We start from the raw sequence: 25878 nt of genomic DNA, 5'->3' as shown, positions 1-25878 counted from the left end.
GGTGGATCTTGTGAAAATCAAAGGGAGATGAGTAGAGAAAAGGGATCAAGAGGTGAGGGACGGGGAGTGGGGGGAGTGCTGGTGAGTGACATTGCGAGTTTCATTGTTGCACTGTGTATTGTGCAAGTGTAGGGATAGGTAACGACAAATCCCATCAGTATGTACAACTGTAATGCGGGAGAAAAAAATGTGTCGGGCCTGGGGGAGAAGCTGGAATTGGAGATGCAAGCTGAGTCTTTGGCTTCTTGCAGTAAGTGGATCCACAGGCGCGGTGAGGTGGCCCAGAGAGGCAGGGAGAGAACACAGGGCCAAGGAGGGTCCCAGGCAATAGCTGAGAGTGGTTAGAGCCGATGGCAATAGAGAGGGACGTGGCTGTGCGTGGTAGGGCGCATGGATTGGGGCACAGTCTGCAAGGTCAAATCCTGCATGGCTTGTGGTCTGCTTGGGACAGGATGAGGACTGAAATGTAACTACTGGCTGACATCTCAGGGAAGAGGTTGGTGATGCCAGGGAGGGGGCAACTGGGAGGCTGTTTACAGCCCGCTGAGGGGCAAGTGGAGGGGCGGAAATGGGGTTCAGGCAGCTCGTCCTGGTAGCTCCATCCTGGTGGCTGCGAAAGGCAGGAGGGAGGTGGAGGCGGTAGCTGGAGAGAATCTGGCAAGAAGCAGCTTATGTGTGAGTGTGTGTGTGTGTGTGTGTGTGTGTGTACACGTTTTAAATGGGAGCAAGCTGTTTAGATGTCAGTTACTGCAGCGGGAGAGGGGCTGATCCAGAGTGCCTTCCCTGAGTAGGTAGTTGGGAGGGAAGGATCTGGAACCCCACCATAGGGGCTGACCCGACAGCAGAGGATTTCTTCCCTGGAGTCAAGAGGGAAGATGAAACCAGGTGTCCTGAGCACCAGGCCCTGATGGAAGTATCCTACAGGTGGGAGTTCACTCACTCTTTGAACCACCCTACGAGTTGGGTGCTCTCATTTCTACCTTTCAGTAGAGGGGGAATCGGGGCACAGAGAGTGGACATGTAAATGGAGAATTCAAAACTTGAACTCAGCCGAGCGTGGTGGTGTTGACCTGTAATCCCAGCTCAGTAGGCTGAGGCAGGAGGATCGCGAGTTCAAAGCCAGCCTCAGCAATTTAGCGAGGACCTAAGCAACTCAGAGAGATCTTGTCTCTAAATAAAGTACAAAAGAGGGGAGGAATGGTGGGCTGGGGATATGGCTGAGTGGTTGAGTGCCCTTGGGTTCAATCCTGGGTACAAAAAAAAAAAAAAAAAAAAAACCACCACCCTTGAACCCAGGAAGTTAATAGCTGAGAATAGGGACATGGTGGGACCAGAGGCTGGGAGGGACAAGAACAAGCCAGTGTAGCTGCTGCCACGGGGACAAGAGAGAGGTCTGAGCAGGGGACACAGGAGAATTGACGGGGATGCCAGGACACTGGGTGAGAGCCCATGAGGTTTTAGGGACCTCAGGGGAGGGGGCATGGCAGGGTGCACCCTAGGTGCTCAGCAGCCTGCAGTGGGCTGTGGAGTCCACCAGGGGAGCAGCCAAGGCTGGCAGCAGCTATTCCAGTGGGTTGGGGTGGAGGTGATGGTGGTGGGGGTGTTTAAGTTGAACCAGGAAGGAAGTGAAGAGGGGCTTCTGAAACATGAGGGAGCGGACTAGGCTGGATGTCCTGATGTCCTGCTGAGGTGGCAGGCAGAGGGGGCTGGTAGCAGGAGTGCTCTTAGGGTGGGAGGGCAGGAGGTTGGAATTTAAAGTTTTAGAGGGGGAACAGCTTCAGGTGAGGGGTTGGCTAAAAAGGCGGCTTAACTGTGAAGCTACCAACACTTAATCCTCATATGCATGCAAGAAAGTAGCTTCCTACAGATTAACACTAATTTACGCTATCTCCCACTGGGTATAAGAGAAAGTCAGTGTCCCTCAAGATACCTAGTATCCAGGCAAGCATGGTGTCGCAGTCCTGTAATCCCAGCAACTCAGGAGGCTAAGACAGGAGGATCACAGTTTGTGGCCCACCTGGGCAACTCAGAGGACCTAAGCAACTCAGAGAGATCTTGTCTCTAAATAAAGTACAAAAGAGGGGGGGAATGGTGGGCTGGGGATATGGCTGAGTGGTTGAGTGCCCTTGGGTTCAATCCTGGGTACAAAAAAAAAAAAAAAAAAAAAAAACCCACCACCCTTGAACCCTGTCTGAAAATGAAATAAAATAATAATAATAAGGGGCTGGGGATATAGCTCAGAGGGAGAATGCTCCTGGGTTCAATCCCCAGTAACACACACACACACACACACACACACACACACACACATACTGAAAGAAAATCCCAGAGAATAAACAAGAGCTATGTGGAACTAATAAATTTTCAGGATACAAGGCTAATATATGAAAGTCAATTGTTTTGCTGTATACCAATGAGCAATTGGAATTTAAAATTTATAATTTTTATTTTTTGTTCCTTAAGATAAGGGTTTCACTATGCTGCCCAGTCTATTCTGTTGTTAGTATGGGGAATTTAGCCCAGAGGTGCTTTACTATTGAGCTATATCCCCATGCCTTTCTATTTTTAAAATTTTGAGACATCATCTTACTAGGGCCTTGCTAAGTTACTGAGGCTGGCCTCCAATTTGTGATCCTCCTTCCTCAGCCTCCTAAGTTTCTGAGATTATAGGTATGCTACAAGGCCCAGCTCCCATATGGTTTTGAACACACCATCCGTCAGCCTCAGCATTCAGAGTGGCTGGAATTATAAGTGTGTGCTGCCACACCTTGCTTGGAATACCATTTACATTAGTACCAAAAAAATTTTACACGTAACTCTGGCAAAATGTGTAAAATATTTGTGAGTCAAATTCTGATGAAATACAATTAAAAGTCTAAATAAATGAAAAGATATTCCAAGCTCAAAGAAAGAAAGATTCACATCATTATTCAGATGTCATTTCTTCCCAGTTTGATCTATGGATTCAATGCAATTCCAATCAAAATTCCAGAAAGTTGGTGTGTGGGTATTGGTGAACTGATCCTAAAATTGATATGTGAAGGAAAAAGATCCCAAATAACCAGCAATACTAAAGAAAGAAAAATGGCTGAGGACAGACACTGCCCAATTTCAAGATTTGCTATAAAGCTTCACCAACCAACACAGTGGTATGGTGAAAGAATAGACAAAGGTATCGTAGGAATAGAATAGGAAACCCAGAAATAACCACACAGGGCAGCCAACTGAGCTCTGATAAAGGAACAAAGGCAGTTCAATGGAGAAAGGGAAGATTTTTTTTTTTTTAAACAAAGGGTAACGGAATAGCTGGACATAACATATAAAAAATAAATCCGGACCCAGCTCTGACACCTGTCACAAATATTAACTCCAAGTGGATCATAGTGCTAAATGCAAAATGCAAAACTATACAACCTTAGTAGATGGCCTGGGAGAACACTGAGATGACCTTGAGTTTGACAATGGGTTTTTAGATATGACACCGAAAGCATGGTACCTAAAAGGGGAAAAAAAGAAGTCAGACTTACGTTTTAGTCAGCTGTGACTAAAGGACCTGGTGAGAACAGTTAGAGGGGAGGAAAAGTTAATTTGAGGGCTCACAGTTTCAGAGGTCCTAGAACATCGAAGGCTGGCTCCATTCCTTGGGGCTCAAGGTGAGGCAGAACATCATGGTGGAAGAGTGTAGTGGAGGGAAGCAGCTCACATGATGATCTGAAGCAGAGAGATTCCACTCTCCAGACACAAAATGCATTCCCCATAGCCACGCCCCCGATGAACCACTTCCTCCAGCCACACCTCACCTGCCTCCAGGTGGCACTCAGTTAATCCCTATGAAGGATTAATTCAGTGATGAGGTCAAGACTATACCCCAATTATTTCTTCTCTAAACCTTCTTGCATTGTCTCACATGTGAGCTTTGGGGGGACACTTCGAATCCAAACCATAGCAACTTCATCAAAAGGGAGAACTTGCTCTGTCAGATGCTCTTAAGAGAATGAAGAGACAAGCCAGAGACTGGGATAAAATATACATATTCTTTTACTCCCCGAATAAAATATTTGCAAAATACATATTTGATGAAGGGCTTGTATCCATAATTGCAAAAACCTTTAAGCTCAACAATAAGAAAACAAGCAACCTAATTTTTTTTCCTTTCGTACCAGGATTGAACTCAGGGGCACTCAGCCACTGAGCTACATCCCCAGCCCTATTTTGTATTTTATTTAGAGACAAGGGCTCACTGAGTTGCTTATTGCCTCGCCATTGCTGAGGCTGGCTTTGACCTCAAAATTCTCCTGCCTTAGCCTCCTGAGCTGCTGGGATTACAGGTGTGTGCCACCGTGCCTATAAATAACCTAATTTTGAAAGGGACAATGATCTGGCACAGTGGCACACGCCTGTAAGCAGAAAGCTGAAGCAGGAGGATTGCAGGTTCAAAGCCAGCCTCAGCAACTTATGGAGGCTCTAAGCACGCTCAGCCATGGCCTTTGGTTGACAGTAATTTGTATCAGCATCGGGAAATCATGTAACAATGTCTCGCTAATGCGAGACCCTGTCTCTAAATAAAATATAAAATAGAGCTGGGGATGTGACCCAGTGGGTTAAGCGCCCCTGGATTCAATACCCAGTACCAACAAAACAACAAATGAACACCCATTGGAGTGACTAAAATTCAAAATACCAACGATACCAAATACTGGAGAAGGTTGTGGAACAATATGAACAATCCCTCATTGTTGTGGGATTGCAAAATAGGACAGGCCCTTCCGAAGACAATTTGGAAATTTGTTACAAAGTTAAACCTGGCCTTCCCATACTCTCTAGCAATCACTCCCCTAGGTTTTTACCCAAATAAATGGAAACCTATATCCACACAAAAAAACCCACGTGGATATGTATAGAAGATTTATTCACAATTGTCACATCTAGGAGCAACCAAGACATCCCCTGGTGAGTGAATAGATAAACGGGGACACCGGAATACAAGGAAACATTGCTCAGGGATAAAAGAAATGAACCCCCAAGACACAAGGAGACACAGAATAACCTGAGGTACACGTTGCTAAGTGAAAGAAGCCAGCATCCCACGTGGATTCCAACTATTGGACTCTCTGAAAAAGGAAAAAAAAAAAATCAGGGTTCCCAAAAGTTCAGGGGCAGGGCTGAGTGAGCAGAACATGGAATTTTTAGGGCAGTGGAATTATCCTATGTATACTGTAATGTCAGATTCCTGAAATTATCTATTTGTCAAAATCCATGGAGTTGCACAGTACAAAGAGTGAGCTTGACCCTCAGCCATGGCCTTTGAAATAGTCATTTGTATCAGCATCGGGAAGTCAGGTAACAATGTCTCTGTAATGCAAGATGCTAATGACAGGGAAGCCAGTGTTGGGGGGGTGGGAGGTAGGTGCAAATTCTGCTCTATGGGCTCAGTTGGTCTGTCACCCAGTCCCCTCCTAAAGATGGTCTGTTAACTTCTTAGTTCAAAAGCATGGAGCCCATCTCTTCCGTGGTGGTTTCTTGACAGGACCACCATGACTGCCAAACTGTCCCCCAACTCTCCTGGCTCCTGTCCTTTCCTGAACTTGGTTCCTCAGTCACATACATTTAATGCACGTACCACAGATATCCTGCCCATACATTCCTTCTGCCTTTTTCTTTTTCTTTTTTTTAAGGACAGATAATATTGAATATCTTTTCCCTCCACTTTGGTGCTGGGGATTGAACCCAGGGATGCTCTACCACTAAAGCTACACCCCCAGCTTTTTATTTATTTATTTATTTATTTGAAAAAGTCTTACTAAGTTTCTCAGGCTGGCCTCACACTTGTTATTCTCTTGTCTCATGTGCCACCGCACCCAGTGCCAAAAACTATTTTTTTTTAATATTGATAGATCTTTATTTTGTTCATTTATTTATATACAGTGCTGAGAATCGAACCCAGTGCCTCACACATACTAAACAAGTGCTCAATCACTGAGCCACATCTCCAGCTCCCCAAAACTATTCTTTTTTTTTTTTTTTAAAGAGAGAGAGAGAGAGGAGAGTGAGAGAGAGAGAGAGAATTTTTTAATATTTATTTTTTAGTTCTCAGCGGACACAACATCTTTGTTGGTATGTGGTGCTGAGGATCGAACCCGGGCCGCACGTATGCCAGGCGAGCGCGCTACCGCTTGAGCCACATCCCCAGCCCCCCCAAAACTATTCTTAATGGAGAAATTTTACATGTGTACTGTTAAGATTGAGAAAGAGTGGGACACACCAGGCGTGATGGTGCACGCCTGTCATCCTAGCAGTTTAGGAGGCTGAGGCAGGAGGAACGCAAGTTGGAGGCCAGCCTTAGCAACTTAGTGAGGCCCTAAGCAACTTAGACCCTGTTTTAAAATAATCATAAAAAGGGCTGGGGGTTCTGGGGTTGTAACTCAGTTGGTAGAACATTTACCTTGCATGTGTGAGGCACTAGGTTCTGATCCTCAGCACCACATAAAAACAAATAAATAAAATATTGTGTCTGTTTACAACTAAAAAATATATATTTTAAAAAAAGAGATGGGGCTGTGGATGTGGCTCAGTGGTTAAGTGCCTCTGGGTTCAATCCTCTGGTATGAAAGAAAGAGCAGGACACCCTGTCTCTGCTGTCATTTCACATAGTAAAAATTGGAAGTCATAGACAGGCAGAGCTACACGACAAATAAAAAGAAAGAAGTATATGGTTTTGAAAGAGAAGAGATAAAACTATCATTATTGGGGCTGGGGATGTGGCTCAAGCGGTAGCGCGCTCGCCTGGCATGCGTGCGGCCCGGGTTCGAACCTCAGCACCACATACCAACAAAGATGTTGTGTCCGCCGAGAACTAAAAAATAAATATTAAAAATTCTCTCTCTCTCTCTCTCTCTCTCTCTCTCTCTCTCTCCTCTCTCACTCTCTCTTTAAAAAAAAAAACTATCATTATTTGCAGACAATATAAATACCATCCAAGAAAACCCAGTAGAATGAACAAATCATTAGAATTCATCAGAGTTCAACATGGTCACCACATGCAAGATCAATGTACAAGAGTTTAACAGCAGAATCAAGAAAAAAATTAATGAAATTGCTGAAAAACAGTGACAAATAAAGTATCTTAAAAAGACCCAAGAAACAACACTCTATGTACATGGCACAACTAGCATCTTCTTGTCAGAAACCACGTAGGTCCAAGACAAGAGATCAACATTTTGTTTGCCTGTTTGTTTTGTGACTCTGGGTTTGGAACCCAAGGCCTTGTGCATGGGATGCAAGTGTCCTGTCACTGAGCTGCATCCCAGTCCTCAGGACAGGTTGTAAAAGAGGTGAAAATAAAGAAAACAAAACCGGAGAACATTAAAAACTCAAAAATGAAGTTGGTGGATATAAAGATAACACAACTAATAACCATAGACCTGCACTTTGAGAGGTCCTAAAAAAATCTTCCAGGTGGAAGGAAAATGATACCTAATATCATAAATTCAAATGACCTCTGTGCTTTAAAAGAATTTTCTCTAAGAAAGAAGCATTAAACTTCTGATTACATCCACTGTGTACATCCAATTGCATCCCATGCATTTTAAAACGATGGGCATTTTAGACCTTGGTAGTTTATAAGATGACCCTGGTAGTTTATCAGTGCTTGCTAGGCAAGCGCTCCACCACTGAGCTATAGCCTCAGCCCCTGTTAGTGAATTTCCACAACTCTAAAAACCTGCTATTGTTAGTAGGTTAAATCCTGAGTATTCCAGGCTCATTTTTTTTTAAATTTTAGTTGTAGATGGACACAATATCTTTATTTTATTTATTTATTTTTATGTGGTACTGAGGATGGAACCCAGTTCCTCACACTTGCTAGACAAATTGTCTACCACTGAGCCACAACCACAGCCTGGCTCAGTGGTTTTTGTTGAGAGAATATTTTGTGCAATATAGGAGTGATCAGTACAACCTGGGCCTGCAGTTCACAGGGCACTTTCCACTTGACTGTCTGGATTAAAATGGATTTTACATTTCACTGCTACCTAAAAAGAAAAAAAAAAATTGTCCTAAGGACTGTGAGCAATTCAGAGACATGTCATCAAAGCGGAGGATAGAAAAAGCCACCCTGGCATGGACTGCTAAGAAACATGGCATTGTTTTTCAGTTAAATTTAATGTAAGTAATATCTGTTTAATTTGTCTTATTATTCTCCTTTTTAAAAGACTTATGTTTGTGGCGAGGTGTGGTGTAATCCCTGCAATTCAGGAGGCTGAGGCAAGAGGAATGCAAGTTCCAGGCCAGCCTCAGCAACTTAGTGAGGCCCTAAGCAACTTAGTGAGACCCTGTCTCAAAATAAAAAAAGATAAAAAGGGCTGCAGATGTAGCTCAGTGGTAGAGAGCCCCTGAGTTTAACCCCCAGTACCACAAAAATTTAAAACCAAACCAAACCCAAAAAAAGCAATGGTATATTTTTCTTTTTTCAGTGTTAAATTGTTGAATTGGTTGTATTAATTAGCACTAATGTATAAATAACAGCCTAAAAAACTGTGTTGTTTTTAGCCACAAATGGCAGTAATTTGTTATAGTAGCAATAGGAAACTAATACAGTGATCTTAGGAATTAGTCTTCATCATAATCACCAGAAAATATGCTAGAATCTGTTTCTGAGTGAATCATGTATCCTATGTATTTTCAAAAACCGTTTTTTAGACAGTCAGAAATAAATAAATAAATAATGTCCTTTTTGGATCAGAAAAAATAAATAATATAGAATAATATAGAATTTTAAAAGAACACCTATTTTTAATAGTAAAATAGTAAGATATATATTATATATGATATTATTATGTTCTTTATTTTTTGTCTGGAATGGCTGTGTCCTAGATTGGTTCTCTAAAAAGTTGGTCACCCGTGGCTGGGGATGTGGCTCAAGCGGTGGCGCGCTCACCTGGCATGCGTGCGGCCCGGGTTCGATCCTCAGCACCACATACCAACAAAGATGTTGTGTCCGCCGAGAACTAATAAATAAATATTAAAAAATTCTCTCTCTCTTTTTTTTTTAACAAGCCTTTTTATTGTTGTCTTTTTTTGTTTGTTTTTTGTTTTTTAATTGAAGGTCGCTTACTGATCCTGCTTCCATGAATGGTCAAGACCAAGAGAAAAGGGAGGGGAACCAGCCGGCACAGGGAGGGATCATCTCCACAATATTCCATTTATACACAGAACTAAACAGACAAGCACAGAGTCACTATTGCGGTTAGAAGTTGGCAGCATGGGATGAGGAAGGAACAGGTGTGAAATAGGGGTGTCGTTAAAAAAAATACAGCCCCCCCAAACTGGGTGCCTGGGGGAAGACTTGGTCTGTTTCAACCCAAGAGGAATAGAAGATCAAAAGCAGTTTGGGAAGGCCAGAACCGTCAGGGATGGAGGGAGGAGGAAGGTCCAGGGGGTGGGGGGGCTGTTTGGCAACTGGGGTGAAGAGAATGCCCTCCCCCTGCTGGGATCCCCCCAGCCCCTCCGGTCTGGCAGGAAGGGGGCAGCCTGCAACCCCCTAGGACAGGTCTGGGGCTGCCAGATGCTCCAGGCAGGGGGCTGGAGGGGGCTCACAAAGGCTTGCCCTCCAGAGAGATGACGGCACTGCCCCCCAGTTTTTCAGCCAGGGTGCAGCGGTCCTTGACCTCCTCATAGCAGTTTGCTTGTAATTCGTGCTTGATCCCTGTCAGCTTCTTCTTGATGGCGTCCTTGGAACTAGCATAGATCATTTTGCTCTTAAGGGGTGCGGATTCAGGGGCCCAGAAGATAAACACCAGGTCCTCTTTCTTGCTCTCCTTGGTCTCGTAGGTAGCGTCATAGAGGGCAGAGCGGCAATCCTTGTCTGGCAGCATCTTGACAAAGGTGGTGTAGGGATCATCCACAGTCTGGCCCACATCACCTACCAGGATCTCCTTGCCTTCCTCCAAGATGATGTTCTTCTTGTCCTCACTCAGGCAGAAGAGCACTGCCTTCTTACGCTTCTTCACTTCCTCTGGCGTCGAAGACTTGCGTACCTTCATATCATTGAATACCTTGATGACGCCATCAGAGACAGCCACACCAGAAGCCATGTTTCCAGAAGCGAAAGGAAGACGACAAGAAGAGCCTACGAAGACGAGAGCCGCCGCAGCTGCTGCCGGGATCCGACTGTCTCTCTCTCTCTTAAAAAAAAAAAAAAAAGTTGGTCACCCAAGGGTTAGGGGCCTTACTGCCAGGGCCAGGCAGACCCACTTTGCAGAGCTGGTAGGATGTCACCAGATCTCAGGGATCTGTCTGCTGTCCCTGTCCCCAGCTTGTCCTTGCATTTTCCTCTCCTGGCCATTCAGCACTGAGAGCACCTCCCCTGACATCGTCCTGGGATTGAGCCTCATTGGTGTCTCTGGGAGGCTTGTCCCTGAAGCTCCTGGTTATCTTCAAAGAGGGTGGCTGAGTCTGGGTCCTGTGCAGGCAGTTGCCGTGTCAGGGAAGGAGGCTGGAGGGAGTCAGCCCCTCCAACACAGGCCCAGGGAGCCGGAGTCAGGTCCCTAAAGGGAAGGTGCAGAGCCCTTACCAGAAGAGGGAACAGATGTTGTGCAGCAGGAGCATCCTCTGCTGGCCATTACCCATTGGCAGGGAGCCAAAGTGCTTTCCGCTAAATCATTTTTGGCCAAATCCCTGGAGCCAAACAAACATGCATCCATTTTATCACTTACCGTATTATGTTGAGATGATCTATCGAGTTTCTCGCTGACTGAAGAGTGAGCTCTCAGGATGGGGGCCATGTCTGGTTCCTGCTCCCTTCTCTGCACCTTGCGAGCAGCCAAGCACATAGTAGATGCTCAGTAATGTCTCGGGGTCCTTTCCTGCCTCTGTTCTCAGCTCTCGGTTCCCATGTTCCCTGCACCATCTCTCTACTTAGAGAAACTGCAAGTCTTAGCTCTGAGATTTGCTCAAACCCTTTCCCCTGAGTTCAGATCTGTGTGTCCTAATGTCTTCCGGACACTTGAACGACATTTCTCAAGCCCCTGAACTCCCAGCTCTGCCCAGGGGGAGTCTGCTTAGGAGCACACAACTCCCCGCATCTAGTCCCCCTCTTTGGGTGGCTAAAGCCTTCTTGTCCTTGGAAATGATGCTTTTCACCAAGACGTGCTCCAGGATGCACGGCCCAGCTCCTCCCCACCCACCACCCTGCCGCTGCAAGCTCCCGTTGCCTTCCAGAGCCTTCCATTCATTCATCTTTTTAGGGGTACATCTGGTTGAGAACCTGCTCTTGGACTCCACAGTAATGTGGCTTACTGTGGCAAGGCCTCTGTGGCTTCAGGCCATCTCTATTTACCAACTCTCCCTGCCAAGAGGGCAGAGATGATGTCCCTGGTCTCCCTGACTCCAGCCAGCTGATCCCTGGGATCCTGCAGGTGTTCTTCAATGGCTAAATGAATGGACCAGGGGACCAACTGCCACAGAGGTAGGCACATTTTATAAAGGGCCAGATACAAGCTATTTGGACTGGCAAGCCGTATGTTCTCTGTCACAATAAGAAAGCAGCCACCGACAACACATAAATACAACTGAAGTTACAAAGGCAGCTCCCGGGCTGGATTAGCTTGTGGGCTGGAATTTGCTGACCCCATTCCTAGGACACCCTCTCGCCCTTGCAGGCTCATGGCCGATTGCAGACTGGAATTCAGCCTCCTTCTTACCCTGGGAATCTTCCAGTCCAGCCACCTGTGCTCCCTGTCACCCCATATGGGCACGATGATCAGCCCCATGGACAAAGCAATAAGTAGATGATCACTGCGAATAGTGGCGGAAGCCCTTTCCAGTAAGGGGAGCACATTGACGCACATCATTCTGCTCTTGGGTCAGCCCCAGCCTCACCTACCTTTAGCTGGGCTCCCTCGGGCCTTTCCCCTTGAGGCTGAGCCTTCCTGGTCCCTACCCTGGCTGATATATAGGGTGTCCATCAACAGCCTTGGTCCCCAGGAAGATGGGCACACAGAAGGACTTAGTTGCTATGATGGTTAATTTTACTTGGCAACTTGACTGGGCCACAAGGTCCCCAGATATTTGGTCCAACACGGTTTTGGGTTCTCTGTTTATGGATGAGATTAGCATTTGTACCAGTAGACTGTGTGAGCAGAGTGCCCTTCCCAAAGTAGGTGGGCCTCATGCAATCAGGGAAAGGCCCCAATGAAACAAGCAGGCTGCCTGTCTCCTCCTGCCTGGCTGCCTTCCAACGGGGACATTAGCTTTTCCTGTTTTCAGGCTTGAAAGGAAACACTGGATTTTCCTGGGTGTCAGGCCAGCTGGCTGCTGGGATGGACCCTCACCATCAGTCCCCTGGGTTTCCAACTTGCCAATTGCCCTGAAGAGCTTGGGACTTGCCAGCCTCCATAATCCTGTGAGCCAATTTCTTATAATAAATCTCTTCGTACACATGTAGACATCCTATTGGTTCTGGAGACAAGGGCAGGTGTTTCCCCAGAACACCTGAGAAGAGCGGATGTTTAAAAAGCATAGAGATTCTGTTTGATGATAGGAAGGGGGACAAAGAAGATGACAGCCAAGGCCTGGATTTATGCTCTTGTGGTTAGACAGGTGGTAGAACTGTTTGTGCGCAAGACTTCAAGCCTTGAGGCCCACGCGAACATGCCTGAACGGAGCACTGCTCTGTTGCCAGAGACTGGCGGCATCCGGAGCCTTGGGAGACAGCACCCTGGGGTGGGCACCACATTCTACCTACGGTACTGTCAAGGCCCCTTGGAGTGGCTTTGTGAATGAAGGACCTCAACTGGGACTGGAGCAGGGGAGGAGGAGCCATGCAGATGTCCCTGCACCTGTGGCTGTCACACAGGGTTGCTCATGGCCTCCCCTCTGAGAGCTCCAGAGATTCTAGCTCTGCCCCAAGTAAAAGTGAAATTCTGGGCTGGGATGTAGCTCAGGGATAGAGCACTTGCCTAGCAGCTGTGAGGCCCTGGTCTGACCCCCAGAACTGCAAAAGGAAAAAAAAAAAGCTTAACTCTGATCTAAAGAGAGAGGGAAGGACAGATGTCAGGGGTAGGCTACGGTGGTCCCACCTTCCTGCCTCTGTGTGCTGTACGGCTGGCTCTGGAGGCTGAAGAGCAGGACAGAGCGGAAGGTGGCGGGTGGCTGTGAAATCCCGGCCTGCAGGAGGAGGGAAGGGTGTGGATGGCAGCCAGGTATGGAGAGGCAGAGCCACCGACCAGCAGAGCCAGAGGTGCCTCTGCTTATACAGCTGGGGAAACTGAGGCCCACAGAGGGGCAGAGACATGACCAAAGTCACACAGAGATGCCTCCTGTCTTGGGCCAGCGTATTTCCCTGCATCAAAGCCACTGACCTCACTGCTGACTCGAGTGGCCCTTACCACCCTCCTGCTCTGTGGGGTGAGGGGCTGAGTGTGGCTCTCGGCCCCAGGGAAGACACAGGAGGGCAGTGGGGAGAATTCTGCCAGCCCACGGCCCGGGCCCTTCTTGGGTGGACCCTCCTGTGTGGATGGTGGAGAGAAGCCTTTTCATTCGCTCCCGGCCTAGAGGAAAAGAAGGGGAAGGGGAAATGGCTCAGACTCCCAGGTGGGCTCTTCTAACAGGCAAAGGTGAGGGAGGACTCTTTGCTCAGAAAAATAAAAGAATATTGCCTGGCACGGTGGCACACTCCTGGAATCCCAGATGCTTGGGAGGCTGACACCGGAGGATCGTGAGTTCAAAGTCAGCCTCAGCAAAAGTGAGGTGCTAAGCAACTCAGTGAGACCCTGTCTCTAAATAAAACACAAAATAGGGCTGGGGACAGGGCTCAGTGGTCAAATGCCCCAGAGCTCAATCCCTGGTATAAAAAAAAAAAAAAAGAAAAGAAAAAAGAAGAAAAAAATAATATTGCATGAATGAGCTGGAAGATAAGATGGTGTGGCAAGAAGCAGGAGTGGGAACAAGGTGACCCCTGGACCAGCCCTCATGACTCTAGTCCAGGGTCCTGCTATGTGGGGAAGGGTGAGGCCCGGCCAGACCATGGCTGCAGTTAGCACAGCCACCACCAGGTGGCAGGCCTGCCCATTCCTAAAGGATTGGCGGGGAACCTCCAGGACTTGGTTGGTTGATGGATTTGCTTATTCATTCCTCATTTATTTATTCACTCATCATTCATTCATGGTTTTTATTCCCCAAGCACTTCTGAGTCCTGACACGTGCCAGCAGACATCGTGCAAGGTGTGGCCAAGACCCTGTGGGGGCTCTAGGCACCTAGCGCACCCCTTCTCCCTAGCAGCGCCCCCCCCCGCCCCCCCCCCCCCGCCCCCAGCCAGAGTGGGTAAAGACAGCCAGGTCTCCATGGACCAGGCCTGAAGCCTGGCTGGCTTGATTCCCACGGCAGCCACGTGGCATGGTGGCCCTTCATTCTGTAGCCGAGCCAATGGGCAGTGGGCCCTGAGCAAGGTTTGGATGGCCTCCTGCCCAGTCTCAGGCCGCCCACAGCGGGTCTCAGGTATAGCCACACAGCGGTCCCTGGGGCTGAGGTTTTCCCCATCTCTGTTCTTCTATCAGGCCCAACCTCAAACCGCCAGTCCGCTCCCCACCCCCTTCCTCCCTTCCCTCTGCTCCGTTTGGGCAGCTTTTCTGAAGTGTCCATCCAGAGAGCAGAAAGCAGGTACTTGGAGAAGGCCCGGATCCAGGGCCTCCAGACCCCTCGGAGTTTCCTCCAGCCGTGCTCCTGCCCTGCCCTCTCCTGGTTCCAGGCCACAGTCACCATCAGGGCATTGCTTTTCCATTCACTGGAAGCATCCACCTTTTGGCTATTATCACTGTCCCTACAGGAGGACAGCACCTGAGGGCGGAGACCTTGGCTTGGTCAGCCAGCTCCATGCACAGTGCCCATCACACAGCAGGTCTCTACAAGATGGGCTGCTTCGCTTTGTGAAGGTGGGTGGTGGGTGGGTGCCATGCAGTGGGGAGGCCACTCGGGTCCATAACAAGGCAGGGTAGGGCAGGGTGGACACTGAAGCAAGTGTCCCCGTGTGCTCAAGTAACTGCTCTGTGTTGAAGTGAAGCACCCCTGGATCCCAACAGGGGTCCTAGGAGAGCCAGTCTGCCTCCTAAGGGCTCTCAACCCAGCAAGGGTGGAGGAGTGCCCACTGAGGTCCCCTTTAGACAGAACCCCTGAGGCTTCCCTGCCCGGCAGCCATGGTTCCCAGTCTCCCTGTGGAGTGCCAGCCACTCTGCCTGGCTTCCCTCTGCCCTCTGCCCTCTCCTGCCAGAGCCGCTCCTTCAGCCAGGCCCCAAGCCTCTGACTCACAGCACAGCACAGCTGGAGAGCATCTGGCCCTACCCACAGCCCTGGCATCTGGCCTATCTGCCCCATACGAGGGGCATCCTCCTTAGATCTTTCACACAGTCCCTGCATTAGGGTTGTGGTCCCTGAAATCCCACCAAGAAAATCCATTCTGCTAGGTGGGGATGGCATGGCTCCTCCCCTTGCTCCGTGCCAGGTGGAGTGGGAGCCCTGCTCTTATCAGCTCATCACATTCCGAACATTCCCAGTGGGCAGCGTGGGGGTGGGGTGGCCAGAAAAGGAAGAATGGCATTTGACTATAAAAGCTGCACTGGCTCCAGTTTCTCCCAGGCCCAGGCTCAGCAACCTCATGGGCCTCCCAGGTCCTCAGACCTTGGACCCCAGAGCTGACTTTCTACTCCCAGGGCTTCTTTTCTTTCCTGTCCTGTTCTATCTTCCTTCTCTCAGCCTACTCCTCTCTGTCATTCCTGGAGTTTGTGACCAGGCCAGGATTCGGTGCAGGACATTTGTCCCCCTCTGGCCAGACAGCCAAGGACTCTGGGTTTGGTCTCGTTCTGGCTGGTTACTATCTCCTGTGTGTCTTGGGTTCAGGACTTTCCCTCTTTATCCACGGGATAATCCCACTCCTGGGAGCACTGGGTACTGGGGTCCCCGTCCTGGTCTCTAAGGCTCTCCTGAGCATGTGGGATTATAGATGTGTACCACTACCCCCAGTTGTGCCACATTTTGATAGAAGACACGTTGGGGGATCAATATAAAGGTGCTACCCTTTTTGAGGCAACTCTAATTTGTTTTTAATTGAGCTGGGAGCCAGCCATGGGCTTATGGTTGTAATCCCAGGGACTTGGGAGGCTGAGGCAGGGGGATCAGAAGTTTGAAACCAGCCTCAGCAAGTTAGTGAGACCCTAAGCAACTTAGTAAGACTCTGTCTCAAATAAAAAATAAAAAGAGCTGGGGATGAGTCTCAGTAGTTAAGCACTCCCGGTTCATCCTTGGTACAAAAAAAAAAAAATCAACTGAGCTAGAAGTTCCCTCCCAGGGGCCCTCAGTACTTTTTTGCAGTGTTCCACACCCAGGACCTCAGATCCTACCCTTATCAGAAAGATGTGTTCAAATAAATAGCATTGTGAAGAGTTAAACACACACACACACACACACACACACACACACACATCAGGCTTAAGGTGAAATATTGGAAGTTTTCCTGGGCCTGGGGCTATAGCTCAGTGGTGCTTGCCTCGAACATGTGAGGCACTGGTTTGGTCCTCAGCACTGCATAAAAATAAATAAATAAAATAAAGATATTGTGTCCAGCTACAACTAATACAACTAATACATATATATGTTTTCCTACTAATATCAAAAGCTAGACAAGAATCCCACTATCACCACTTCTGTCCAGCACTACACTGAAAGTCCCAGACAGGGCCATAAGGCATAAAAAAATTATGGGAATTGGAAATGGAGAAATAAAACTACCGACCAGGTGTGGTGGCACATGCCTGTAATCCCAACTACTGGGGAGGCTGAGGCAGGAGGATTGTGAGTTTGAGGCCAGCCTTGTCAACTTTGTCAGACCCTGTCTCAAAATAAAAATTTTAAAAAGGGGGCTAAAGACTGGGCACAGTGACTCATGCCTATAATCCCAGTAATTTGGGATCCTGAGACAAGGAGATCACAAGTTCAAGGATAATCTGGGCAACTTAGTGAGACTCTGCATCAAAATAAAAAATAAAAAGGGCTGTTGATGTAGTTCAGTGGTAGAGCACTCCTAGGTTCAATCCCCAGTACCACCACCAAAAAATTTAAAAAAAAAAAAGGAAAAAGAAATCAAACTGCATAATGGTACATAGAGAAAATCCCCCAATATACAAACTATTAGAATAAATTATAAATAAGTGAATTTAACAAGGTCATTAGATACAAGATTAGCATATGGAATAATGATTCATAATCAATGTACAATTAGAAAAAGAATTAAAAGGACAATATTTATACACCATAAAAATCAATTACTTAAAAATAAATTTAACCAAAAAAGTGTAAGTCCACTCAGTATACAAAAAGACTACAAAATATTATGGTATACTTAAATGCACATAAGTTAATGAAAGGATATACCATGTTCATGGATTGGAATGCTTAATATTGTAAATATGTCAATCTTCTCCAAATCAATCTATATATTTAATGCAATCCCAATCAAAATTATTGCAGAAATTGTGTATGTGCATGTATGTGTAAACTGATGTTGATTTTAAAATTTATAAGGAAATGCAAAGAATAACCAAGAGACCTAAAAGAGAGAGAGAGAGAGAGAGAGAGAGAGAGAGAGAGAGAGAGAGAGAGCGCACACACAAAGCGGAAGACTTCCAATACCAGATATTAAGATAGTGTTGTATTAGTATAAGGAAAGACCTTATGCTAATAGAGGGCCACAAAATACATTCCTGCAAATGTGGTCATTTGATTTTTCTTACAAATAATTCCATACTATATGGGAAAAGGAGGTCTTTTCAATAAACGATGTTTGGTCAATTGGATATTTATTTGGAAAAAAGATATTCATACAAAAAATAAAATTCTGGATGGAATATAGATTCAAATATAAACATAAAACAACTAAAAGAGAACATAGGATCCCAGTGACTCAGGAGGCTGAGGCATGAGGATGGCAAGTTTGAGGCCAGCCTTGGCAACTTAAGGAGATTGTGTCTCAAAATAAAAAATACAAAAAGTTAGGTATGAGGCTCTGAGGTGGAGCACTCCTAGGTTCAATCCCTAATACCACTAAGTCAATTAGTTAATTTAATTAAATAGAACATGGGATATTTTCATGACTTCAGGGTAGAAAGAGATTTCTTTTTCTTTTTTGGTACTGGGGATTGAACCCAGGGGTGCTTAACCATTGAGCCACACCCTTTTTATATTTTATTTAGACACAGGGTCTCCTTCAGTTGCTTAGGGCCTCGCTAAGTTGCTAAGGCTGGCTTTGAACTCACAATCCTCCTGCCTCAGCCTCCTGAGCTGCTAGGATTACAGGCATGCCACTGCGCCTGACAGAAAAAAGAGTTTTTAAACGTGACACTTGCAGTATGAACTACGAAGGGAAAAATATTGATAAAGTGTTCTCCATTAAAATGAAACTCACCTTTAAGACAGTGCAGAGGCGAGCAACAACAGAGAGAAGGTAAAGGTATCTACTACACAGAAAACCTGCAACCAGAACATGCAAAGACCTCTTACAGATCCATAGGAAAGGGACAGTCAGCTCATCAGAGAATGGGCAGGAGATCTGAACAGGCACAGCCCGGTAAGGCTTTCTGAGTTCCCTGGCCTCCTGCGGGGAAGTGTTCAACATCATTAGTCCCTAGGGAAATGCAAAACCCATAGTGAACTAAAAGGAAAAAGACTGACACTACTGAAGCAAGTAAGTATTGGAAAGCAAGTAGCACTCTTCTGCCTGCTGGAGAGTGTACATTGATACATCACTTTGGAAAACTAAATGATAGCACCAGATAAAATTGAAATGTATGGGGGCTGGGGTTGAGGCTCAGTGGTAGAGCACTCATCCAGCACATGCGAGGCCCTGGGTTCCATCCTCAACACCACATAAAAATAAATAAATAAAATAAAGGTATTGTGTCCAACTACAACTAAAAAACATTTTTTAAAAATTGAAACGCATGCCATCCCTAGGACCCAGCAATCTACATTGATACATGTATCCAACAGAAAAGCATAGATCATGCTTCCAAAACATGCATGAGAATTCACCACTATACCAGTGCCACAGCCCCAAACTGAAAAAACAAACAAACAAAATCCCCAAACTCGGATTTCTATCAGCAGTAGAGTGGATACCCAAATGGTGGTATATTTCTGTTATGTATGATGGAATACTATATATCAGTACAAAGGAACAAACTGTAACTGCAAGAAACGAAATGAATTCATCTCACAATCTTAATGTTGAGTGGGAAAAAATGAAGCCAGACACAAAAAAAACAATATTTTCTTTAAAAAACTTCAAAAACAGACAAAACCAATTTATGGTGGTAGAATGAAAAGGGCAGTTACCTGCTAGGAAAATAGAGACTGGAGATGGCATAGAGCAGTTGGGGGATGCTAGAAATACTTTATTTCTCTACCTGGGTTCTGATTACACAGTGTGATCATTTTGTGAAAACCCACCCACTCTTGTCTGTGGGTATTGAAGTATAACAATACCTCAATAAAAACGTTATCATTCAAATAAAATAAAGTGGCCCCAGAGAGACCTATGAACCTTCCCAGATCACACAGCTTTTAGACAGTAAGTTAAAAGTCCTCAGTTCTTTTTCCTGCTTTGTTCCTCACTGTTAGACCCTAAGAAGCTCATTTTCCCTTCTGGCATTCAACTTTCTTTGTCTGTGTAGAGGAGAAAGAAAAAACAAAAACAAAAACAGCACACACTCATTTGCTGTTGAAAGCTGTCGGCAGAACTCCTGGGGGACACAGATCTGCTGGGGAACCACCTTGCTGGGCTCCTGGACATGAAAGAGGAAGTGGGGTGCGAGTGGGTTTGGCCAATAGCCTGGGAAGACGCAGGCTTCAGAAGAACACTTGGGAGAGTTCCTGAGGAGAGACGGGGTAGGAGGACAGAGATGGAAGACCTACAGTGACAGTAGGCCACCAGGGTGGGACAGAAGCACCGCCAGGAGAACTGGTGTGTAATGAGAGTAGAGCAGTCAGCTCCCTCCCTCCTCCATCATTCCGAGGCTCAGGAAGGGCCCTCCACCCCCCTGCCTTGGGTGAAGGGCATCTCATCTCGGGAGGAACCAGGAGAAAGGGGGTGCATTCCTCAGCTCAGAGCCCACAGCCCAGGTGGGAGGCCCCCCGAGGTGAGGCGGAGGGTGCTGCAGAGACTCTGGGAGGCTTTTCCAAAGGGAGGGGGAAGGCTGAGCCTGGCAGTGCGGAGGACCCAAGGCCCCTGGGGTGATGGACCCTGGGGTTGGAGGACCTGCAGGGAGATTGGATGGGTCTGAGCCCCTTCCCTGCTCAGGGCTGCAGAAGCTCCGCCCCTCTGGCCCAGCGGAGGGGGAGGGTGCTGGCGGCCAAAGGCTGCATTGGCTGGAGGAGGCCAGGAGGCCCTGGAGAGTCACCTCACTGGCCTCCCCAGGCCTGAGGAAGAGCTCCCACTCCTGTCTCTGCCACAACCTCGGATGGAAGGACTCTGACCTCCAAACAAGCACAGGGATTAAATGCAGATCCCGTCCCCAAGGAGAGTCAGCTGGCCCTGAGCAGAGAGGAACAAGTGACCAAGCTGCCCGCAGCAATTCAGGGGCAGCTTGGAGGAGCCAAGGCTGAGGGCTACAGAAGTGTAGGGGGAGCAGGAGCTGCACCTACACTGTGCTGTCTGCCCCTCACAGTGTGGAGGTGACCAAGTCTCTGGGGTCGGATGGTGCTGCGTCCCCCATGACCTCAGCTCTCAGGAGGCTGTCACCAGCACAGCCCTGGCCATCCCCAGGGAAGCCATAGGGGTCCTGTTCATCTCTATTGCACAGATGCAGTCTCTGGTGTCTACTGCACAACCCATGGCAGGTGGGATGAGGCCAGCCCCTGCAAGAGCTGCCAGGGACGCTGGGGACTTGCTTTGTTCCAGTGGTTAAGGAGGTGCCAGGTAATATGAGGGTGAAGGACAGCAGAGTGGGCACAGCCCCAGAGAGAGATGGGAGCCTGCCTTGGTGGGACCCTACTGGGCTACACCCATCTCCGAATGCCACCTCCTCCAGCAAGCCTTCCCAGATGCCTTCGTCAGAGACTGTCCCCCTTCTCATTTGATCTCCCCAACACCCCAGAACACGCCAAGCCCCCTACCCTGAGTGGGGGTGTCTCCCTGCCTAGTGCTGACTGGCCTCTGAGCAGGGGTGGAAAGGCTCCTCTGCCCCCCCCCCCCAGGCACTCAGTGAGGCTCTCTTTTCTTTTCTTTTCTTCTTGCCCAGCTGGGGAATAAGCCCAGGGCCTCCTGCAGGTTGGAGGAGACACTCTACCACTGAGCTAACCCTGTCCAGCACTTTTAAAATGAACCAGGGATGAGTCACTCCACCTGGAAGGCTTCCTGAGGGAGGGAGGGAGGGAGGGAGGGTGGCCGAGGGCGGGAGCCAGGGAGAGAGGAAGGGAGCTGCAGGAGCCGGAGGCAGAGAGTGGGTGCTCAGGGCTAGGGAAGGGTGCTCAGGTGGCCCATGACAGTCCCACACTGACTCTAGGTTGGCTCCTTTGCTGCCAGCCTCAGGACTCCCAAAAGGTGTGTAGAGAACAGCCTGCGGCCCCCCGCAGGCACTGGGAGCCTCTCCACCTCCCAGGTCTGACCTTTCCTGTGTCCAGTCCCAGGGAGGGAACCCCAGATCTGGGGGGAGCAGAGACAGTGATGGAGCACAGGTCCCATCCTTTACGGGAGCCCTTGCCCAGGGGCCCAGGAGTCCTGCAGGCCTCTGGCCCTTCCCCACTCTGGCCATGAGGCAGAGGGGGTCTCTCCAGGAGGCAGATGGGGATGCCTGCCCCCTTGTCCTCTGGAGCTTTCCAGGGAAAGGGGAGCAGGTGTTCTCCTGGCCAGGTGAGGGTTTGCTACTTGAACCATGCCAAATGAGGAGATGCCTTTGGTTCCTCCCCACCCCCAACCTCCCAGGACACCGGTGGGGCCTGAGAGAGACAGAGGGTGCTGAGGGTCTGGGTTGTCCACTCTCCAGGAGAATCCACAACCACTTCTCAGGGCTCCGTTCCCCTCCTCCCACCAAGGCTCTTTTGGGTGGGTGGCACCTGGATTCCTGTCCCAGCTTGTCTTGCCGACAGGAGAAACAGAGAGAGGGGGATGGAGACAGAAAGGCAGAAATAGGTGGAAATAGGTGGAAGTGGGGTCATGGAGACAGATGAGGGGTGGCACAGAAGGTGGGCAGGGCCCTGGGAATAGGCCAGGTGCCCAGGTGGACCTGGCCCAGAGGGAGAGGGCAGCGCAGAACTGGCCACTCTGCAAGGCCTAGAACCACCCCCTTCACTTGATGGGGGCTGCCCCAGACTCCATACCTGGGGCTTCTGGGTGTGTCTCGGAGCATGGAGCACGTGTGAGGTGACCCAGTGCTCTGGGAGGTGGCTGCTGTCAGGGCTGCCCTGGGCAGCACCCTCACCCTCAAGCTCCTTGATTATTTTTTCCTGTCGGCTCTGCCTCCAGGGACTGCCTCCCGCCCAGGATGTAAGGCAGGCAGCAGCTTGTCTGACCCAGCCTGGGCCTGGGGGAGCCCCCTCTTGCGGTTGGATGTTCTGAGCTAGGAGCTGAGAAAGATGGCTCCCACCCCCATCCTGGGAGCAGGGGAGGCCCCATCCCTGCCCCCAGCTCCTCCACCTCTCCGGAGAGCAGGCCCTGAGCCTTGGGATGCAGCCAGACTCCTGCCAGGCAGATGGGCTGGGGGAGGGATGGTAGCTACTGTTCCCAGCTCCCCACCCCCAGGCCCAGCAAGCCAGGCTCCTGCTCTTGCCTTCCCCTCCCTGCGTCCAGGGCCTGCTTCAGTGAGACAAGAGTAATGGACTCAGCGCAGGGCCTGACCCGAGGGCCTTGGCTGAGGGCCCAGCGCTAGGAACGCTGTCCGTAAATATTTGGGGAGTGAATAATGCCAGCCCCTCCCCTCGTGCGACGTCAACTCCGCCGCAGGTCCAGAAGCCCTCCTTATGGGAGGACGCCATGGGGTCCATTCCTCTGCCTCCAACTGTGAGAGCATCAAGGATCAGTGGTCCAGACCACTGTGCCCAGGTTTGGCCCCAGACAGAAGCACACTGCCTTTGTCACCTGGGAGCAGCTCCATCTCAGCCATCTCCAAGCCTCTAGGCTGGCTAGCGTCTCTTCCAGCCTGGGGACTCTTTCTCTCTTGGGTACAGAATCCCTTGCTGTGGAGGTTCTTTGTGAAATCTAGCGTCTGCCCTGCCAGCCGGCCTTACTTGGTTCTGGGATGGAAATACCCCATCTGCCCTTTGGGTAGTCCACTGTGGTCCTCACCTGCTCTACAGCGCCCCCTCCTGGAAAGCCGTTTCCCTGCGGGTCACCCCTTAGGAAGGGCTCCACCAGGGCTGGATGCCTGTAAGCTCCTTCGGGGTCCCCTTACCTGCCCCACCAAGAGTGTGTAGCAGGAAACAACCCTCAAACTCAACCTTCCCCCGCCTTTCCCCTCTCCTCTAGCCTCCAATCAAGAAGAGGCTGTCTTTTGAAAGAAATCTCATCGCACCAGGCACCTGAGAATTTGAGGTAAGCACCAGTCACCAGTCACCCAGAGGTGGTGGGGGAGGGGTCGCAGAGGGCTGGGTGGGGGAACAGGAAAGCTGGGAGTGGGCAACTGTATGCTTTCCTAAAGTTGTCCCTATGTACAATTCCATCGCTAACCTACTTTCTTTCTTTCTTTCTTTCTTTTTTTTTTTGGTGCCCAGACTGAACCCAGGGGCGCTCAACCACTAAGCCACATCCTCAGCTCTTACGGCCTGTCTAAGTTGCTGAGGCCTGCTTTGAATTCGTGATCCTCCTGCCTCAGCCTCCTGAGCTGCTGGGATTACAGACAAGTGCCACCATGCCCAGCTTCCAACCTAATTTCATGAGACTCCCTTGTCCTACTTCCTTGTTGTATAATATCAAGATCTTGAAACCCTCCAAGGTCCAGTTTTCTCACCTTATAAAATGGGGATAACAGTTGGGCACAGTGGCACACCCGGTAGTCCAAGCCCTGAGAATTGTGGCACTTGTATGAGCTGTGAGTTTGAGACCAGCCCGGGCAATATAGTGAGATTCTGATCCCCCAATAAATAGATAAATAAAATGGGAATAATAATAATAGGACCTCCACATAGGATTTTTAAAAAATATTAGATGAGATATGCACACAAAGCAATTGGTATAAGATAGAGTATACAGTAAGTGCTCAATAAAAGCTATGATACATAGTTTTTGTTTTTTGGGGGGTACTAGGGATTGAACCCAGGGGCACTCTACCACTGAGCCACATCCCAGCCCTTTTTATTTTTTTATTTTGAGACAGGGTCTCACTAAGATGCTGAGGCTTGCCTTGAGCCTGTGATCCTCCTGCCTCAGCCTCTCAAGTCACTGGGAACAGAAATGTGCCACTGCTCCCAGCATGACTAAGAATTTTCAGATGCCAAGTTCCCTTCTCCAAGTTCCTGCAGCCCTCTGTTCTGCGTCAGAGGGGAGCAGTTCGGGAAGCTGTGCCCGGGACAGGACAAGACCCTCTGCTCCAGCTCACCTGGACCTGGTGAAGCCAGCCTGCTCCCACCCACTGTTGTCCCCATTCTTGAGATTCTCCTGGGCCCCAAATCCAGTGCCTCCCTCCCATACCCACCAGCCTTGCCAAGTGGGGCTGCCCATCCCACTTCTAGGAAGAGGGACATAAACACAGCTGGCGTGGAGCATCCTCTCCGGAAGCCTCAGGCAGCCAGGGGCTGCAGTCAGGGTTGGGGAGGGTCTGGGGAATGCTGGAGCTTGAGTCAGGAGGTGCAGGGTGAGAAGAAGCTCCCTTCCTGGAGCTGGGGGAGGGCAATCCTTCTGGGTACCTGAGGAGGCAGGACAGTCCCCTCTAGGGCTGCCTGTGGCTCCGCAGCCCCGCCTGCACTCCTAGTGGGTGTGATACATGCTCTGGCCTCTCACTGTGGTTGGGTTTGCATTTCTCTGGTGATGAAGGATGCTGAGCATTTTTGATAGGCACACTGGCCCTCTGTATAGCTCCTCTGGAGAAACATCGATTCAGATTACCCACCTCACTGGCACCGCACCACTAGGCTGTCTCCACCGCTTCCAGTCCCCCTACTATACCCTGGTTTCCCTCATGGTGCAAGTCTAGCCAGGCCTCCACCCACGCCCCCCAACCTTCAATGACTCCCCATTGCTTGCAGCCAAACTTGCAAAATTCCATTTTGTGAAAGTATTTTCTGAGAGGTTCCTTTGAAGATGATTTCACTGTTAAACCATGATCAAAGTTTTGGGAAACACTGTACATTCTAACCCACCTTAGGAGTTTACCCAAGTGCAAGGCAATTAGTGCGTGCAAGACTAAAGAAGTCCCAAAATAGATAATTGTCCTCTCCCCCCACCACCTCCACCCCTATCCCTGCTTTCTTTTGGTACTGGGATCTATCTCAGGGGCCCTTTACCACTGAGCCACATCCCCAGCCCTTTTTATTTTTTTTATTTTGAGACAGGGTCTCACTAAGTTGCTGAGGGTCTCATTAAGTGATTGAGGCTGACCTTGAAGTTGCAATCCTCCTGTCTCAGCCTCTTGAGTCACTGGGATGACAGGTGTGCACCACTATGCCCAGCAACAATTCCCACTTTAACCCAGCACTTCCCAAACTAATATAATGATAAATTCACATGCACACTCTTGTATTTTCTTTTTAAGCTTTATTAAGATATAATTCACATGTCATACAACTAATTTAAAATGTACAAGTCAATGGGTTTTTTGTAGCAATCATGTGCCTCATGGTGATGTTTAAGTCAACCAGAGACCATATGTGATGGCATGTACCATGCAGCCCAGGTGGGCAGCAGG

The 25878-nt window shown here is 48.8% G+C and overlaps 1 protein-coding gene across 1 annotated transcript; it reads right to left on the bottom strand.

Moving 5' to 3' along the window:
* Positions 1-9056: 9056 nt before the first annotated feature.
* Positions 9057-10169, bottom strand: LOC308636819 (cofilin-1-like). Its single transcript, XM_081272563.1, has one exon. The coding sequence runs from the start codon at positions 10089-10091 to the stop codon at positions 9591-9593; it is 501 nt and encodes a 166-aa protein (XP_081128689.1). The 5' UTR covers positions 10092-10169; the 3' UTR covers positions 9057-9590.
* Positions 10170-25878: the final 15709 nt, after the last annotated feature.

Source organism: Spermophilus citellus (assembly GCF_964194105.1).
Source record: "Spermophilus citellus genome assembly, chromosome: 17".
Lineage (NCBI taxonomy): Eukaryota > Metazoa > Chordata > Mammalia > Rodentia > Sciuridae > Spermophilus > Spermophilus citellus.
This window is presented reverse-complemented; position numbering and strand designations above follow the sequence as displayed.